The 19371-nt window shown below is 36.8% G+C and overlaps 1 protein-coding gene and 1 non-coding gene across 2 annotated transcripts; both read right to left on the bottom strand.

Annotated features, from left to right (window-relative positions):
- Positions 1-453: 453 nt before the first annotated feature.
- Positions 454-18014, bottom strand: TMX1 (thioredoxin related transmembrane protein 1). Its single transcript, XM_032244589.1, has 8 exons — positions 17726-18014; positions 14069-14184; positions 12690-12735; positions 10819-10947; positions 8971-9016; positions 8773-8874; positions 8583-8649; positions 454-3921 (listed from the first exon to the last, which is right to left on the bottom strand). The coding sequence occupies exons 1-8, from the start codon at positions 17875-17877 to the stop codon at positions 3746-3748; spliced, it is 834 nt and encodes a 277-aa protein (XP_032100480.1). The 5' UTR covers positions 17878-18014; the 3' UTR covers positions 454-3745.
- LOC116527744 lies at positions 13811-13945 on the bottom strand. Its single transcript, XR_004258707.1, has one exon. It is a non-coding gene; the product is annotated as a small nucleolar RNA SNORA70 (small nucleolar RNA).
- Positions 18015-19371: the final 1357 nt, after the last annotated feature.

Here is a 19371-nt window from a genome sequence, read left to right as displayed (position 1 = left end):
TGTTCATTTCAGCATTATTCACAGCAGCCAAGATAGGGAAGTAACCTAAGTTTCTGGCAATGAATGAAAGGATAAAGAAAATGCAGAATACTGGAATACTATACAGCCTTAAAAAAAGAGGGAAATTCTGTCACTTGTAACAACACAGACAAAATTGAAGGACATTACGCTAAGTGAAATAAGTCAGGAAGAGAAAGAAATACTATATGATCTCACTTATATGTAGAATCTAAAAAAGTTAATCTCATAGAATCAATAGAAGGGTAGTTACAAGAAGCTAGAAAGAGATAATTGGGGAAAGGGAAAATGTTGATCAAATAGCACTGAGTCTCAGACCAGAGGAATACGTTTTAGTGATCTATTGCATAGGTGATCACAACTAATAATAATGTAAATTTCAAAATAGCTTAGATTTTTAACATTTTCACCACAAAAAAAAAAAGATACACTGGTGAAGTGATGGATATATTAGCTTGATTGAATCTTTCTACAAGGTATACACCGATGAAAACATCACCTTGTATCCAATAAATGTACACAATTATTTCCTGTCAATTAAGAATAAATGAGAAAAAAGGGGAAATGTTATACCTGTTCAAGCATATAATCTGATCTTGCTGCTTACATATTATAAAAATTCCAACATAAAATTCATTATCACTCTAGTTTTAATGGTTTCATAAATACAAAAGTTGCTAGATAAGCAATACCAACATCTAAATATGCAAGGATGTTCAATTAAAATTTTATTTATAGAATCATACAATCACTCAGTAAAACCAAGCATTTGAACTCCAACCCAAATAAGTTCTTATTAATAAAATACCTATATCAAAAGTAATATACTGTAAGAACCCTACCTTAAATTGACCACTGGGATGAATTGCAATGTCATAAAATATGAGCCAAAATGTTCATACAATAATTTTAATTACACCATAATTAAGTCCAGAACTATGCTTTTGCATAAGGTTGAATAAGGACACAACTGACAAGAGAAAACTGCTTTCTAAAGCATCATTTACTGCAATAAGTTACTTTATGCAGTAACCAACATCACAAGACTGCAAATATTGAATAATTATGGTATTTCTAAGTAGCATTTATTGCTATATTCTGATAGGAGTGAAATTTTAAGACTAAAATAATAGCTGAGAGTGTTGACACATGCCTGTAATCCCAGCTACTCAAGAGGCTGAGGCAGGAGAATCACCTGAACCCAGGAGGCAGTGGTTGCAGTGAGCCAAGATCACACCATTTCACTCCAGCCTGGGCAACAAGAGTGAAACTCCATCTCAGACAAAAAAAAAAAGGACCAAAATAACAGATAAGAGATTGCTGAACTTCACATACACTAAAAAACAAAAAAAAAATAAAAATTTTTAAAAAGACTTAAAACAAGAATTAGATTCAAATTTTACCTATTGCTACCAAACCTCTGAGCTGACTCACCTGAAAGATGTGCAATGCTTACCTGTCTTGCAGTCATCGTTACGACTAAATGAATACAGCAAAACAACAAAGCTCCAGTAGGTACTTGATAAATAGTAGCTGTTAGATGTAGCCAGAATTCTTCACTAAAACTTTTTTCAGTCTTTCTGATAATCATTAAGTATCTATACAATATAGGGTAGAATACTCTATTTTCCTCTAAAGATCAGATTTTACAATACTTTAATAGTAGAGCTGAATTGATTATTGTGGGTGAAGGGCACAGAATTCTCCAGGATATTACTTATATTTTATTCCTTCCTGAACCATCTGTAAATAATCCCAAAGAGTTTCTATAAGCCTGTTACCAACTGAAAATTACTCAGCTATCTATAATAACAATCTTTAAGAACTCTGAGATTATATGTTTCCTGAAATTTCAAGACCCTATCCATTCAGCATATTTTAAATTTTCTGTAACATAAGGGGTCTTTTTGTGTGGTTTTTTGTTTCATTTTGCTTTATTTTACTCTATAGAAACCCTCTGGTCACATATTTTCTAATAAAAAATTTGCCAATGTCACATATACTAGAACACTAAAAAGAAAAAAAAAATGCTTGATTAATGAGCATTACTGTCCTTAACCATCTCAATAGAAAAAGAAGGCAGTCTTTCAATTACGCATATCAAGTATACATATAGGAACACACAACTACTCATCTGAACATTGTTAAATACAAAGTAATAAAGCATACCTTCGAATAGGCAACTAGAAATCATACTAGTCTTCAGCTTTAATGAAGTGGTTAGAAAAGTTTATTTTGTGCTTAGGATATTTTTCTAAGGCATCACAAGTTACACATCCAAACTCTTCAATGGTATAATATTTTATATATTCTAAAGGAGAGGACTTTAAAGAAAACTTGTATATTATGATACCACAAGTCTAATGGATTTACATAGCAACAGAGCCTAGAAAGAAGGGGACGTTAGAGAATTTGTCTACTACATAATGGTCAGTTGATTCATTGTATTTATGGTTTTCCCCCTTCTTGTAAGGTGAAACCTATATATTCTAGCTCTTTAAGGAGTAAAAATACACTAAATGCTCCATCCTGTTGATTTCTACCTGTGAAATTCCACACAGTATTAGCAGTCGGGAAAGAATAGGAGAATATGAAGTCTGCCTTTTAAAAAATATTAAAATGTTATGCTTTTAAAACATCAAGCATTACAGACTATAAAATCAATTAAGAACTTTCTGTATATAAGGACAAAGATACATTTAAGACATATACAAGAAGATGCTTTTTCCTGAGTAGAATGCAAACTTTGTTTTATATTAAGTTTCCGTGAATTTTCAAAACGTAAAATACCAAGGTTTTTCCACATCAGACAAAAATCAGGAATGTTCACCTTCACATTCAAAAAGAAAAAGAAAAAAAGAGAAAAAAATTTCAAGTAGAAGTTCAGCAAGAATAATGTAAAATCTGAAAAGAGTGGCCAAAATTTTAAATTATCAACAGACAGCTCAATTTGATAGATCTCTCAGTAAACTTCACTTTGAAACAACAAAAAAATACTGCTTACTAAAACATAAAAAATATTTCCTGGAAATGATCATCCAATTTGAAAAAATAAAAAATGTAACCCATAGTAAATATGAAAAATACAAGAGAAAATCAAGAGAATACCTTGGACTTCAAAACTTCCTAAATCAGTAGCATATCATGTATTACCATGTGTAGAAAACTGTAATTAAGGTAAGGTAGTTTTTATTAGTTGCATAACCTAAAACCACAAGGAAATTTTGGAATATATCTCTAAAAAAAAAAAAAAACCACGGAATTATCACTGAAATACACATTTCTTGAGACAATGGGCAAAGCTCCCATTTATGGGAAATATCTTCTTTTTTTCACACAGTGAAATCAAGAAAAATTATATCAAATGAGAAATATTTTTCTCTACAATAATGTTAAATACCTTAATAATGCAATACTTGGGAAATGTAAATTTTCAAAACTCAGACTTGAAACAGGTTATTATTAAACAAATATACATAAAGCTTATTGCTTGGCACGATTTTTCAAAAACTAGAGAACTATTTAAACCACCATACTGTGCTTAAATCATATTTCAAACTTGTATACCTAGTGCTTTTATGTTCTGAATGTAGACTCTTCAATTTAAAAGCAATCTAGACTGAACCCTGCAATATTCAAGTAAGTCACAGTTCACTTCAAACCAAATGAAATGATTAATCTTCTGTTTTTATCAAAATCATAATATTAAGATAACTATAAAATTCAACTAAGATTTATCTGTGGCCAACGATGGACCTAGAGAGCGTTGTCTTATGGCATTCTGTGGAAAGTCTTTGTTTGTTCCTTCTTTACGTTCAGCTTCTTCTTCTGAAACATCTTCTTCATCCGCCTCTTGTTCCTCCTCCACTTTTTTCAAAGGTTGCAGAGATTCTGATAATTTTTCTTAAAGACAAAGACAAAAAATGTATTTTTGTTGACGTATTAGATTTGCTTTAGAGTAAAATCAAGATACAATGACTTATATGCCCAAAAACTGCTTTGGCAATTATATATCATGTTTGGATTTCCCAAAAGGAAAAAGTTATTCAAGACAAGACAAAAAAAACACATGATATAAAAACAAAAATTGGTTTGAGCCATCTTAGTTATCAAAGTCATTCTAATTACCCACCCATTTATAAACTGAACTGAATTTAATGAATCAGCATTAATGTTGTGAATATGGAAGTTGTAAGAAAATATATAGCATTAAAAAGAACTGGTTGGTGCAATGGTAGTAGCTTATCAGAACTTACTAATGTTACTGTCACTAATGGTGATAAACAACCTCCACTGCTAAATTTGACTGGCTTAAAAAAAAAAAAAAAAACTATCTCATATTAATTTGCTGTTAATCATCTGGTCTACAAGTATCCTAAAACTTCAACAGTATCTTTGCTTCAGTTCCCAGGGGAACAGAAATTACACATTTACAGTTAAAGATTGTATTTCTGTCCATATCTTCTTCTGGTATTATAAATGTGCTTCCCCTTACCCAACCCCCATATATGTTATTTTACTATGTTATAGTTACAATAAAATGTACAAATCTGAAGTGCACATTTCAATGAGTGAGTATGTACACACATACACATCCTTTCTATGTTTTACAGGGCCAGTTGCTAGTTAACTTAAGCCTAGAGCACACCATGGAGAGACAAAGGAGACAGAATTGGGTCAAAGAGCTTTACTCTGTTCAATGATCTCAGACTGCCCCCAATCCTAGGCAATCCAGAATCATAGGGCCGGGGAAGGGGGACCCGCAAGGAAGGATTGGGTTAATAAAGCAGAACAAACCATCGGAAAAAATTACTAGTAGTGAACAATCTGTTGTTTGGTCTGCCTGAAATCCATCCTTCTGTTGGGCTAATAGCCCCTTCCCTATGCCATACCCCCTGTGGTCCTGGTGAATATTAGTTTACAGCAGTGGTTCTCTACCAAGGATGAGTTTGCCCCCTCCACAAGGAACACTTAACTGTGTCTAGAGATATTTTTGCTTTTCACACCTGAGAAAGACAATGCTACTGGCAAGTAGGAGAATGCTATTAAACATTCAACAGTGTAAAAAATGCAGTCCAGCACAACTAAAAATTATCTGGCCAAAAACGTCAATAGTGTCGAGGTTGGGAAACCCTGGTTTCCAAGAAGTGAGACCTTTACACAGTGGAATGCACCAGAGTTTCTCCAAAAAAATAGGTGGGTGTAGAAAAAAATGAATTTCCTTTTTATTCTTAGATTGTGACTATGAGTTTCTAAAACCACCTTATTCTAGTGACTGGAAAGAACTAAGCTGATCCAGATGTCCTTGTGGGCAGAGAAAAAAATAGGAAAAATAAAATTCTAAAAAGCACCCGACTGAGAATTGAACAAGGAAGGTATGGAGAATTGAGTAAGTCAGAAACACAAAGCATCTTAACAACATCATTTGAGCCTTAAGGATCCGGTCAATGCTGATCTCAAACTTCTTTGCTACATAAACCAATAAATTCCAATTCTGCTTAACAGTAGATTGAATTGGGTTTCTTTAGCAACCCTAGCAACTCAAAATCAAGACAAGCACATATACTGGAAAACTCAAATTATGTGTTCTACTACAGAAGGGGCATGGCAATCTCACTTTTAAGTCTGGATTAATATTAGTTGTATTACTAAAGAAAAATAAATAACATAATCATGTGCACAGTAATTCCTTACTGAATGCTTATTATGTGTTACCACGATAAATTGAGAATTACATACCTATCTTCAAAGTATCATAATGATTTAATGGAGCAACGTGAAATTATATCCGTTTCACAAAGGAGGATACATGCTCAGAGGGTAGGAAATGTCTGTCATACTGCTTTGCTATTAAGTGGTAGAGCTGGGATGCCCAGTCAGATCCCTCTGGCTCAGAGACCATGCTTGTCTTCTTTTTGAATAAAAAAAACGCTTTATGTCTTTCAATCCCTCCACATTAACAGATATTTAAAGGTAAAGACTTCTTTAGTGACTCTTACTGTGGATCATAATAGAGAACAGAAAAACTTGAGTAGCTTGACCTGAATTAGTCAAGTCATTTTAAAAATTTCACTTCCAAGGAATGAATTCTCTTGTAACTTCCTAAAAGAGGTAGAGTATTATCTGTCATTTCCTTAGGTTCAACTCTTCTAAAGTTTCTAAAATTGTGCATATTATACTGTTTTATCTTTCTTGTTTGAGAACACTTACCTATTTGTGTACACCAGTTATGTATTCCACAGTATTGCACAGAAAGGATTCTAGAAGAATTTGTCAGTATTCTTTTAAAAAGTCAGCATTCTTTTAAAGTCTTTTAAAGTCTTTAAAAAAGTCAGTATTCCTTTAAAAAGTTTGTAAGGTCAACACCAAAACACAAGTTATTTCATGTGCGGGGGCCTATAGATTTTCCTATTGGTAACCACTTTCTCTAAGACGGGGGTTCTCAAATAGTGGTCCTCAGACCAGCAACATCAACTTCACTTGGGGATTATTAGAAACAGAAATTCTTGGCCCCAACACAGAACTTCTGAGTCTAAAACCCAGGGTGGAGAATCAGCAATCTGTTTCAACAAGTTCTCCAGGCAAGTCTCACTCTCAAGTTTACCCTAAGTGGTAAGACGATGCAGACTCCAACACCTACATCCTCAGAGAAATCAATCTATTCAGACTCCCAAAGTAAACTCTTGGGAGATGAGAGAATGATGTGCCAACAGTGGCAATAATGATTCAGCCTGCATATTACATGAGTTAGTATGTACTTTGTTACATTTACGGGATCCAATGCCAGTTGCACACTGATCACCCTACAGATTTTCTGACGGCTGTATGATTTATGTGAGGGTGAAGACAGAATATAAGAAAACCAAACATAATACAAATGCTCCTTGACTTATGATGTCGTATGCTCTGATAAAGCATTTTGAAAATATCTCAAGTCAAAAAGGCATTTAATATATCTACTCTACCTTTACATAAGTTGAAATACATTAATACACCTAACCTAACCTAATCTGCCCAGCATCACAAAAGTACTGTATAGTCTTGCACACCAGTAGCCCGGAATTGGTCAAAATTCAAAAAAAAAATTTTTTTTGTTTTTGTTTTTGTTTTTGTTTTTGAGACAGAGTTTCACTCGTTGCCCAGGCTGGAGTGCAATGGTGCAATCTCGGCTCACCGCAACCTCCGCCTCCTGGGTTCAGGCAATTCTCCTGCCTCAGCCTCCTGAGTAGCTGGGATTACAGGCACGCACCACCATGCCCAGCTAATTTTTTGTAGTTTTAGTAGAGATGGGGTTTCACCATGTTGACCAGGATGGTCTTGATCTCTGGACCTTGTGATCCACCCGCCTCGGCCTCCCAAAGTGCTGGGATTACAGGCGTGAGCCACCGCGCCTGGCCCTAAAACTCAAAATTTAAAGTATAGTTTCTAGTGAATGCGTATTCCTTTGGCACCATTGTAAAGTTAATATTAAGTTGAATGACTGTAGGTCAGGGACCATCTATATAGCTATTTTTATGTAGTATCTTTTTATATACTAAATTAAATCTTACATTTTATTCACCATTTAAAAGTTGGTGAGTAAACATTTTATATTAATTTCACTTCAAAAACCTTAAACCTAACAATATATTTGTCATTTAAGTAATCTGTGCTTATGGTTTTTTCTACATGTCAGTGGTCCCTGTTGGATAAAATTGTTCCATCCCTTATGCATGTCCTTTTTAGTATCAATGCAACTATCTAAGAAATGAACGATGACCTACCAGTTATGAAAGGACAAAGTACCCTATAAATGTAATCTCCATAGACTTCATTTCAGAAATTTTGATCTCAATAAGCCCTAAGTTAAGAAAGACATCATAAATGAAGGAATATCAGTCCACAAGTCTGATTAGTTGAAGACTATGCTTTGTCACTTCTGTTTGACTGTGAACTTTAGTTTCAAGTACAAAATGGAAGCGGCATCACCTATGCACTCTACTACAGGGCTGCTGAAAAGCAAACAGGGTAACAGATACGTAAAAATTCTTTAAGAACTGCAAATATAAAGGCTTCCATTAACAGTACAATTACAAGATTGTTAAATACTTGTAATAAATTGTTCTGTAGTACAGTTCAGTGTTAATAACATCCTAAATCAACTACAGGGATTGCTTTTCCCAATATCCTACCACAAAAAAAACACTTACAATTGGCTGGCATTCAAAGAATAATCTTCAAATGTGGTGGCCAGTATACCAATGAATAACTTCAAGAGTAGAATATATTCCACTTATAAATTGACACCAAATAAATATTATTAAATATCTACATGCTATATGCAACGTTAAAATTATCCATAATATAAGAGTCAAGAAAATAACAAGGTTCCAAAATCCACTGGACTACATTCTTACATGAAATATACATCTCCTCTACCTCTCCTTATGCCATAGCTGATAAAGACCAACAATCCACAATTAGAATTCTAAGCTGGAAGCGCAACCTGTGAAATGTGCGATTGTGATTACAGAAATGAACAGGGCTATAGTGAATAAAAAATAAACACTTTAAAATATACTTACTTGAAGGGTATGGCTGTGGTCTACGCCTTTTTGAAGGACAAAGGCAATCTGCCACAAATATCATACACTGTAAAAATAAACATTATAAGAAATCTGAATGTAGAATATATGTCACAGCTAATGTAACTATTTTAAATTATCACATTTTAATATATCTTTCTTCCAACCATTCCAAAAATGAAATACTTACAAGTCCTAGTAACAGTCCAGAAAGCAGAGTTGCTAAAGCAAAAACAGTATATGATCCCCACACTGGCAATCCAAGGTCTTCAATAAAGTAGTTATGGCAAGTCTAAAATCAAAAGGAAAAAAAAAACTAAAAATCTGTTCATTTTTGTTAAAGTGACAGCAGTAAAAATGTTTAAGATAAAAATATTTTAGTCCATACCCTGATCCACATAGATAGCTGAAAGAGTGCTGACATACTACTCATCCTAAAAATAAAAGAGATGATTAAAAAACTGAATAACATACACAGCTTTGTCTATATATCCTATTTTCTACTCTGTAATTTCCCCAATATGACAGATTTTATTGCTGTTAATCAAGACTAGTGATACATGACAAATTTCAGGCCTGTAATAAGGCTTGCTTATGAAAACTAAGTTTCTAAATTTTTACTACCATGTGACATCCTCATAAATAAAAATACTTGACAATATTTTTTCCTTTTCTCCTACCGTTCTAACAGTAACATTTTGTCTTTCATCTGATGATTTCTCCAATACACTGAGTAAAGGGTTACGAGTTCCATGAAACCAGTTGGAAAACGAAACTCTTATTCACCCTTAACAGCCTTGAAAGCATGACCAAAGGGAGGCTCAGGGAAGGACTGGAAACAGTTGTCAAGCCAATTCTTCCCACTTAAGAACTATTTCTCTTTTTTATTGAAATTAATTAAAATGTACAAGAGCATTAGTTTGACAACTTTTAATGATATATAAAATAATTACATAGGAAATAAATGCTAAGTCATCATGCAAGTAAAAATTAGTATTTTACATAATTTAATCCAGGTAATTCAGACAGGCAGTTTTAAAAAGGCATGCTTCAGAAATAAGAAAAGTCTATGAGTTCCCAATTGCAGCTGCTTGAAAACAGACTTACAAGCAATTACTTTCTTCTACTGAAGGACAAGATTCATTTATGAGATGAGATTTCAGAGAACAAAAATCAGCTCTATTTTTAGTTCAACATGAAAGGTTATTTTAATCATGTCTAAAGGCTTCTGTTGTTTAAAAGCCAAGTGAGAAGAGAAACAAGGAACTGAAATATAAAGCACTATATAGCCTCACTGTAGTCTGCAGTAATTTATTTCAGGAACAGTAGGTTCCAAAATTGGGTTGGGCATGATAGTTCAATGGGTGAGTGTTGACAGGGCTGATCTTTCTCCCATTCCCAGAATCTAGAGCATTTCTCTCTTACATGGTTACTGTCCCAACTTCTTACCCTCCAAGGGTAAGTGTGGTGAGAGGACAGGAAAAGACAGCTTGGCCACACAGGATCAGTCCCTGGTGACTTCAGCAAAACTCACTATTCCCAGTGGTCTCTCAAATGACCAGTGAGGCCTCGTACCCCAACAGCAAAGCAGAAAGCATGCTTGCTATTTCCAATCCTTATCACTCCATAGCCACTTGCTAAGAGGAAATTCGTTTACCCTCTAGATATCTATAAAGCTCAGTGGTTAGGCATGCTATTACAGTCACTGTTTATATACACTATTCATATAAGAAGTTATCAAACAGGTGGAATAACCAACCAAACATAATTCAATTACTTTACATCAAGAGTTGAAGTTTGCAATTTAGTTGGCATCAGCAGTCTCTATGGAGACAGAACATTAAAAAAAAAACAAAAAACTGAAGTCTGGAGGTAGCATGAGTACAAGCTTGGGCCTACTCATTCCAATTATTACACAAGAGTAACAGCTTTACCCATTACGCTGTGAACACTCTTAGGGGCATTTTGTTTTTGATGATACAAATGATCAAATCTACCAAATGAAAATATTCCTGAAAAGGTATAGAACAGAATTCTATAAAATGCCTTCTCTAACTCAAAAAAATGAAAACATGTTTGACTTAGGTCAAACTAAAAAGATCAAACATGTAATAAATGTGGATATACCTTAAGAGTTCAAGAAACAAATTGAGTATAAATATTTTATTTAGATAAAATATAATTATCTGTTCCAATTAATTATGAAATGGGTAAGAGACAAAGTCTTCATACTTACAGAACAGAACCTGGACCAAACCATGATGAAACGGGCTCAATATTCTTCCACTCTTTATCACTTATAAAGTTTATGAAGTCCTTCTTAGTCCTTGGACCCTGATAGCGCCTAAATTCACCATCTTTACAACTAAAGAGAATCAGAATTAAATATTATCCAGCATTGAGAAATAATTTAATATTTTGATATTTTTTCACCTCATTTTACAGTCAATTCTAACATTCAAAAGCATGAGCAATGTACGAGTATTAATAGCAAATGATACTATTTACCTACTCATGACTATTAGCCCCTAATTTAATTAAACAGAAAGGTTATTTTTTTTTTAATCATAAGCCTTAAAATGTTATTCTTCCAAATAATAAAACTATGAAATACAGTTAAGTAGATACATCTCAGAAAGGTACTTTTAAGCCTTATGTGTAATACACATATTAAAAGAATTATATAAAAATTATTAGAATAGTGCTTAGCACACAGTAATTATTAGCCATTGTTAAGCTATAACTTAAATTTTTAAGGTATTTTCCTAGTACTTTTGGCCATAATAGCATCACCTCAGCCACCCTGCTTTAAATCACTGGAGGCATCTGGTACGCTGCTTCCCTTCCTCTCATTTCAGTGACTGTTTACAGTCAGCTTTGCAGACTTCCTTAGATCCATCTCCTCCTTCCCATTCCCAACATAGAAAGTTCTGTCAGAGTCATACATGTTCTCTTGGTTCCCACAACTTTAAGTGCAAAACCTGAACAGCTCCATACTAGGGACTGGTTAAGTAGGGTTAAGGGACCCTTTATCCACCCAGAGGTAAAGACCACAAGGAAGACCCCCCCACTCCCGCCCAAACACAAAGCTTTTGTGAAGTGTCATTGGAGCTATTCTTTGAAGCATAGGTAGGATTTCAACAGGCAGAAAATAGGAGAAAGGACATGGTAAACAATTTTGACTAAAAGAAAAAGGGCAGCAAATTCCAAATAAGATCAGGGGGCACTAGGAAGTGAAAAGCAAAGGAGAGACTGAAAGGGCATGTGGGGAAAAGGACTGTCTGAGAAGGGCAGGAGAGAAGCACTTATGGAGACAGAGAACAGAAATTTAAATCAATGTAAAGGGAGTAGGGGTGAATTTTAAAAACATGAAAAAAAAAGCGGGGGGGGGGGGGGGCGCAAAGAAAAACAAGATACAAACACCAAGAATTGTCAACTTATTTTCAGTACCTCCTGGTATTTAACCTACCAGCTACATGCTGTTAGGGTACGGAGCAGGCACACAGGCTTAAGAGTTCATACCCCCAATTGAGAAGATAAAGCCAAACTAATAGACCTGACACTGAAGACTATATAACCTTGCTCATTTTGATTTAATACTCAACTGTCACCTACTAAGCTATCCAAGGCTGTACAATAGCACTTTCTTAGTTCCTTTTCGGACATATCATGTTCCTGTTAATGACTGTTTATGAGATTGTCCTCAGAACAAAATGCTTACCCTGTACTCTTAAAATTCCACTTTCACGGTTTCATTTAAACCCCATATTCGCTAGGAACCACTCTAGGTAACAGTGATTTCTCCTTTACCCAACGTCCTACAGGACTCACCACTACTTTGGACTCATAATCACTTATCACACCATTTCACAAGAACATCACTTTCTAAAACAACGGTAAATCTTTGAGAATAGAGACTGCTTCACATATCACTCAACTACCTAAAGGCACCAAGGATAACACTAAGCGAAGCAAGCCCTCTAAAATACCTGCTGAATATAATAAGATTACCTCAGCTCTTCAAACAGGATTCAATCCAGAGGCCTACTACTTCTGATTACACTATAATGCATACTTCTCTGCAATTGAGAATCTTCAAATACTTACTGATAAATAGTAGGAAGGGCAGTTATGATAAACCGTCCACTCAGTCCTACAAATAAAGAACACACAGAAGGTTTTACATGGGCCAATCACTGACTACTTAGAAGTTAACTCTGAATTATTTAAATAGGTACTAATAGGAAAGAATATGAAATTATACCTAATAGTTGTGCTTTGTAATACTTAAAAATGAATTATGTACTTAGAGCAACTTTAAAAAACACAATACTGCACATTATCTCAGTTAAAAAGTATGCAGAATTAGAGTACTAAATACATTTTTAAATAAACAAAAACACTTCATCATTTATACCACTGTCTAAGACTACTAGTAATTAGTCATGGGCGAGCAAGGTAATAGGGTCTTAGATCTAAAATCAAATGAAATTGAACTTGACATTCAACAAACAAAGGTAGTTTATGGTGCTGCTAAAAATGGAAAATACTATGACTCTTTCACAAGACAGGCAAAAACAACAGCAGCTAACATTTATTATTAGCCATGTGTCAAGCACTGATAGAACAGGGACTTGACCTGTCTGTGCCTCAGTTTTCTTATCTGTAAAATGAGGACATTACATATTTCATGCGGTTGTATAAGGATTAAATAATAAACACAAGATACTTGGAAGAATGCTGTAATAGGCAAGCACTCAATAAATATTACTTATTATTACCATTTGGGATGGGGCAGCCAAGAACCCAAGGATAGTGTAACTACCGGGAATGGTAAGATGAGGATGGTCTGAGAAAGGAGCCTCCTTAAGGGCAGGACCTGCCACTTGTTCAGGGACCAAGTCAGGAGTGCACCTGACCTCACAACTATAAGGGCTTTGTATTTAGGAGCTCACATCCTCAAATCATAGGTTCGAAATTTAAAACTCAATTTCAGAGATTCAGGGAATCTTCTTTTGTCAGGGAATGTGACCTTGGCTCTACAAAATCACTCAACCACATGTTCCTTATTATGAAGCTTAGTGTGGATGCAAATATGGCTTGGCCAATGTTCACCTGAACCACAGTGTTCTAGAACTTCTCAAAGGCATCTTACACACTAGTCTGGGACCCGGGATGCAAGGAACAACAAATCAGAGGCAGTTATGTGGGCAAGAATAAAGAGAGGGTAATATCTTCAAGAACCCTTAAAGCAACACATTCAAGAAATGACGTGTATACACAATCAGGGAATCTCCATTTTGCAGACACTGCAAACTAAGCCACCATCAGGGAGGTGGACAAGTCAGGTTAACTAGCTGCAGACTGTTAGGTTAGCAAAACCTAATGAAAGGTAGAGTTCCGGGAGACCATGTAATGTAGAAAATAGGATAAACATATCAACCCAAACAGCAAAGAAGCAAAACTAACCAAAAAACTGACAGTACCTGGCTGCTCTGTGACATCTACTTTCGCAACATTAACTTCAAGATCTTCTCCCCATTCAGCAAAACTTTCCCATTCTGGTTGAAGATTTTGACAAGCAGGGCACCACGGGGCATAACTAAGAAATATAGATTTAAAAAAAAAAAGAGTTAAGCACTTTAGTATGACCATTTATCTTGGGATAAAAAATTTAAATGTATAACTTATAATGAGTATTTTATATAAAAATACTGACGGCGGCAAAGTGGTTAATTTTATGCAGATGAAAAAGTTTCAAGTGACGATCTAACAACCCAGAAATCAAGAATGGTGAACTGATGATGCTAATCAAATGAAATTCTGAGAATAAGACACAAGGACTTTTTCACATGCAAAACAGCTCTTTAAAAAGCCTTTGCATTTCTCTATTAACATGTTGCTACAAGAAAGCTCAAGATCAAAGTTAGAGTTCACCAATTTTAATAATTTACATGGCGGAGTCACAAATGCAAAGTGTTGGAAAAATAGGAGTGTCCTCGGCTGTGGTGAATAGAAAAGCACATATTCCATCTCAAGGTGGCAACCACTACCAAGTAGGATTGCCATAAGGGAAGCTGGCACAGTAAAGCTGGCTATTCATATTTAAAAGAAGATGAAGATTTGCATTTTTATATAAGAATGTTACCTCAAAAAATAACCCACACACAAATACTAAGCAGGCCAAACAAAACTCTTGGCCAGCTAGGTCATCCTTTTTCCAAGACCTTGGATTTACAAACATAAGCATATTAGCATTTAAATTATCCCTCTGATATTCATTATCTCCCTAGGATCTTATTTTTCCACTTTATCGTATATTATCTTATAATACACCTAACAGTTTATTTTTAACAAAACCAGGAAGAATAAAGCCTAAACCAGTTAAACACAAAAATACAGTTTCTGTACTTCACATTTTCACTTGTTTTACAAAAATCAAACTCCTAAAATAGAAATTGTAGAATAAGACAAACTGGTACTATAAAAGCCAAGCTCCTAACAATAAACAGTATTACAATGAAAATACCTCCATGACAAAACTTCTGACCAGAAATGGATTTACTGAAGATAATTCACTTGTAATTAGGAGCAGACTATTACTAAAACTACTAGATTCCTTCTTTTTCAGGTTCATTTTGTTGCTCGGTTGCTTTTTTATTTTTTGAAACAGGGTCTCACTTTGCTACCCAGGCTGGAGAGCAGTGGTGCAATCTGGGCTCCCTGTAGCCTCAACCTCCTGGGCTCAAGACATCCTCCCATCTCAGCCCCCCAAGGAGCTGGGACTACAGATGCCTGCCCAGCTAATTTTTCATATTTTTTTGTAGAGATTGGGTTTTGCCATGCTGCCCAGGCTGTCAGTTGCTTTCTAAAGACTTAACTTTAGAATCTCTATTTAAGAAAACAGAGAAACTACTACCCTATAGCATAATTTCAGATAAATGCTCCAACATGGATATACCTCATACTCAATGTTTTGTTACTCTTGTTCTCTTTAATACTTCTGATTGCTGTATTTATATAGCTTGATCATAATGAGTTAAAAAATATCCTTGAGTAATACTTGACTGTATTTTGCATATAAACACAGGATCACTGCCGCTTAAAAAATTGCCTGTAACACTATTTTACAGGCACGATCTAAAACAAGTTACTCATGACAATGACTGAAAAACAAAGTGTCACTTGTCATAGTTCCTCTCCCCTGAAGCTTTCAATGGTGCCTGAAAATTCATTTCAAAGTTGCAGATTATATACATATTATGACTATTTCCCTTTATCTTACCCTCCATATAAATGTTGTAAGTTTTGTGGGGTGTTTTGTTTTGTTTTTTTCTGAAACAGAGTCTTGCTCTGTCACCCAGGCTGGAGGGCAGTCGTGTGATCTCAGCTCACTGCAACATCTGCCTCTCAGGTTCAAGCAAACCCTCCTGCCTCAGCCTCCAGAGTAGCTGAGACTACAGGCAAGACCCACCACGCCCGCTAATTTTTAGGACAGACAGGATTGCACCCGGTTAGCCAGGATAGTCTTGATCCCCTGACTTCGTGATCCTCCCAAATCGACCTCCCAAAGTGCTGGGATTAGAGGCCTGAGCTAAGGAGCCAGGCCAGTACTGGCCTGAGCTAACGAGCTAGGCCGGGGGGTGGGGTGGTTGGTGTGGGTGGGTGGGTGGGTGGGTGGGTGGGTGTGTGTGTGTGTGTGTGTGTGTGTGGTGTATGTGTTTAAAATAACTCAGGATTTACTGATTTAGCCTCTGGGTTCTTCCTCAGGGATGTCACCGGCCTCCTTAACTTATCAACCCTTGTTGCATCCATTACACAAGAAAACACTCACCTGAACCCTGTCTTCTTTTAATGTTTATCTATGTACTTATTTATTTCTCTATGTTGCCCAGGATGTCTTGAACCTCTGGGCTCAAGCCATCCTCATACCTCAAACTCCTGAGTAGCGTACGCCACTTCCAGCTGAACCTTTTTAAAGAAGGTGTTCTAACAACAATTATTGCATGCCTACTGTGAAGAGCCAAAAAAATCCAGCATAATATCTGGATAGGTTAACTAACGTATATAGGTATCTTGTTATTTGTAAATTGTGAAAAACACCTGTCAAAGAGAATTTGTAGGGAATTAAATATGGTATCCGTGTAAAGGTGCTTAGTGGCGTCCTGTACACAGCTAATACTCAGTAATCATGCTTTTACTATTGTCAGTAATACCGCTAATATGTATAATAACACCACCAACTTAGCATCTAAAGCAAAGGCAAGATACTTTCTTTCCTACTGTTGCAGAACAGCCATTATTAAATTGAAATCGCCACACAAGATACATGATTTATTTCGAGCAATAAATGATGACCTGGCGCTCTTGACAGTGTATAATAATCACATTAATACATTAATTTTATCTTTTAATGTAATACCATTTACAAAGACCTAGGAGTCACAATCCAGGGTATTCTCTACAGTGCAAAGACACCAAAAGGAAAAATGAGATGAGGAATGAAAAAGAGAAAGCAAAAGAGGAGGGAAAAAAGGAAAACGAAAACTTAAAAATAACCCAATTTGAATTTACTCAGCATTCACAAAAAAAAAAAAAACTAAACTTACCTTTAAAAAAAAAAAAAAAAAAAAAAAAAAAGCTTAAAAGCCCCAAATTCCAACACCATAAACAGACTATCGTTTAAGGACAAAAAGAGAGGAGAGATTTTGCTCAATATTCTCTTCTGTAAAGTGTAGTGAAAATAAGCGAAGTCTGTGAAAAATCACTCTAAATTAACTACTTGGGACACTAGTGAGACACTTCCCTCCCCGCGCTCCAATTGCATCCTCAAAGTCATGAAAAACGTCAGAATTCGCATTGGCGCTAACCCTTTAGGCTCACCACAGCCCCAGAAACGAAACGATATGCACAACAGAAGAAACTTAACATTCCCGGGTAAGAGACAAGGGGGTGGGACCAAGCGGGCGGCGGATCCCAAGAGGAGTTTCTGGCGCCGCAGAACTCAGGCATGCTCGCTCCGCAACTCGGAGGAGCAGTCCTCGTGAGCCTGGGACCGGCCTGAGGAAAGTGTGGGATGAAGTCGCGCGTCCAAGGCACGGACATACAACCCTGGCAGCCCGGGACAGCCACCCCGCACTCACAATTCTATCATCCAGTCTCCTTCCAGCAGCTCTCTCCAGTTCTCATCCGTGATGACGCGAACGTTGCTGCGCCGCCCGTGGGTCCAAGGAGGACCCCAAAGCAACAGCACCAGGACTGCCAGAGCAACTGCAAGACTCCCGGAGGGCGCCATGTCCGCCGCTCGCCCACCTCACAGCAAGCGCAGCGGCCCCTCCTCCCAGTCGCAGCTCCCACTTCCGCCCTCGCTGGCCGCTCCGCGCATGCGCACTACGGCTCTGCGAGGTGAGCGGGTCTAGAGGACTCTCAATGCGCATGAGTCGGGAAAGAGGGAAGCCCACGTCTACTCAGTGCGCATGACAGAAAAGCGGCTTCTTCTACCGCCTAGGGTGCCCCAATATTGTGGGGAAGGAACAGAGCAAAAGGAGGCGTGGTGTAGAAAGCGGGGAGGTGTTTTGAGGAAGAAGGCCTTAAAGTCGCTCCCACGATTTTGGCGCCAAATGGTTAGCGTCTACTTACTCAAGGAAATTGGTAAGTTTATAATGTGCTAAAGCAGTTTTCCAATTAGATATCCTTCAAAAACAATGTGGTAAAGCTACTGGATTTTTATAGGAGTCGGAATGGGTTTACTTGTGAGAGATTATAGGCAGGGAAAGTGCAGAGGAACCTTATGGTTATGTTGGATGTATGTGAACAGGAGTTATATGGGCGTATGTATAAGTTTTTTAAAAAAAGGATCAAGCTGTACATTTTAAGACTTTATGCACTTTCAGATGTGTGTTATCAATTAAAAAACATTCAGTAGCTACAGAGATCCTAGGTCAGTACTCTTCACAATGGAACGGGACACATAGGCTTGTAACATATATTTGAGTTTTCTCTCAAACATTTCTAACTACAAATGCCAACCAAAATGTGCACTGTCCCATCAGTCAAATGAAAATAGTTACTAGTCGGGCTCGGTGGCTCACGCCTGTAATCCCAGCATTTTGGGAGGCCGAGGCGGGCGGATCACTTGAGGTCAGGAGTTCGGTGACCAGCTTGGCCAACATAATGAAACCCCATTTCTACTAAAAATACAAAAATTATCCGGGCGTGGTGGCGGCCGCCTGCAATCCCAGCTACTCTGGAGGCTGAGTCAGGAGAATCACTTGAACCCAGGAGGCAGAAATTGCAGTGAGCCGAGATTGTGCTACTGCACATTAGCCTGCGTGAAAAAAAGGAAATAGTTGCATTACCTCACCTCACCTTTTCAACTTAACTCAATTAGTACCAATTAGTCCCTTTCCCCACCCCTCCACTGAATAGCCCTCTCAAGGATAGCAGAGACCTGCAAGATAAAACCCAATTGTTTCTTCATCCAGCATGACTCCCAGCCCAGTTCTACCAAACTCCTTGAAACACTACTGTCTTGCTTTCTGAGCAGCACAGTTGTTTTTCTCTTCTCTACACTAGCTGATCCTTCTCAAACTTCTTGGCTGGTTCTCCTTTACTTAACTTCCGGACATTGGCATCCCCAGGATGATTCACTGCCTCTACCTCCACCCCACCCCCACTCCACCCTACTCCCACTCCCCGCCTTTCTCTTCAAATAACCTTTCTCTAAAAATTCCTCCAAATAATCTCTCCTTTCTCTTGAAATTTCTCCAAATAACCTCAGCCTGGTTTT

The sequence above is a fragment of the Sapajus apella genome, unplaced genomic scaffold (genome assembly GCF_009761245.1).
Source record: "Sapajus apella isolate SASKATOON/1434 unplaced genomic scaffold, GSC_monkey_1.0 scaffold55, whole genome shotgun sequence".
NCBI classification, from domain to species: Eukaryota; Metazoa; Chordata; class Mammalia; order Primates; family Cebidae; genus Sapajus; species Sapajus apella.
This window is presented reverse-complemented; position numbering and strand designations above follow the sequence as displayed.

What these genes read in the sequence shown, in the direction of transcription:
- TMX1 (XM_032244589.1), bottom strand. Translation starts at nt 17,877, where the DNA reads ATGGCGCCCTCCGGGAGTCTTGCAGTTGCTCTGGCAGTCCTGGTGCTG. An exon ending in GCCCTTCCTACTATTTATCA is followed by an intron (nt 10,948 to 12,689) that starts GTAAGTATTTGA and finishes GATTCTCTTTAG; the next exon opens with TTGTAAAGATGGTGAATTTA. An exon ending in CTGGACTGTTACTAGGACTT is followed by an intron (nt 8,650 to 8,772) that starts GTAAGTATTTCA and finishes TTATTTTTACAG; the next exon opens with TGTATGATATTTGTGGCAGA.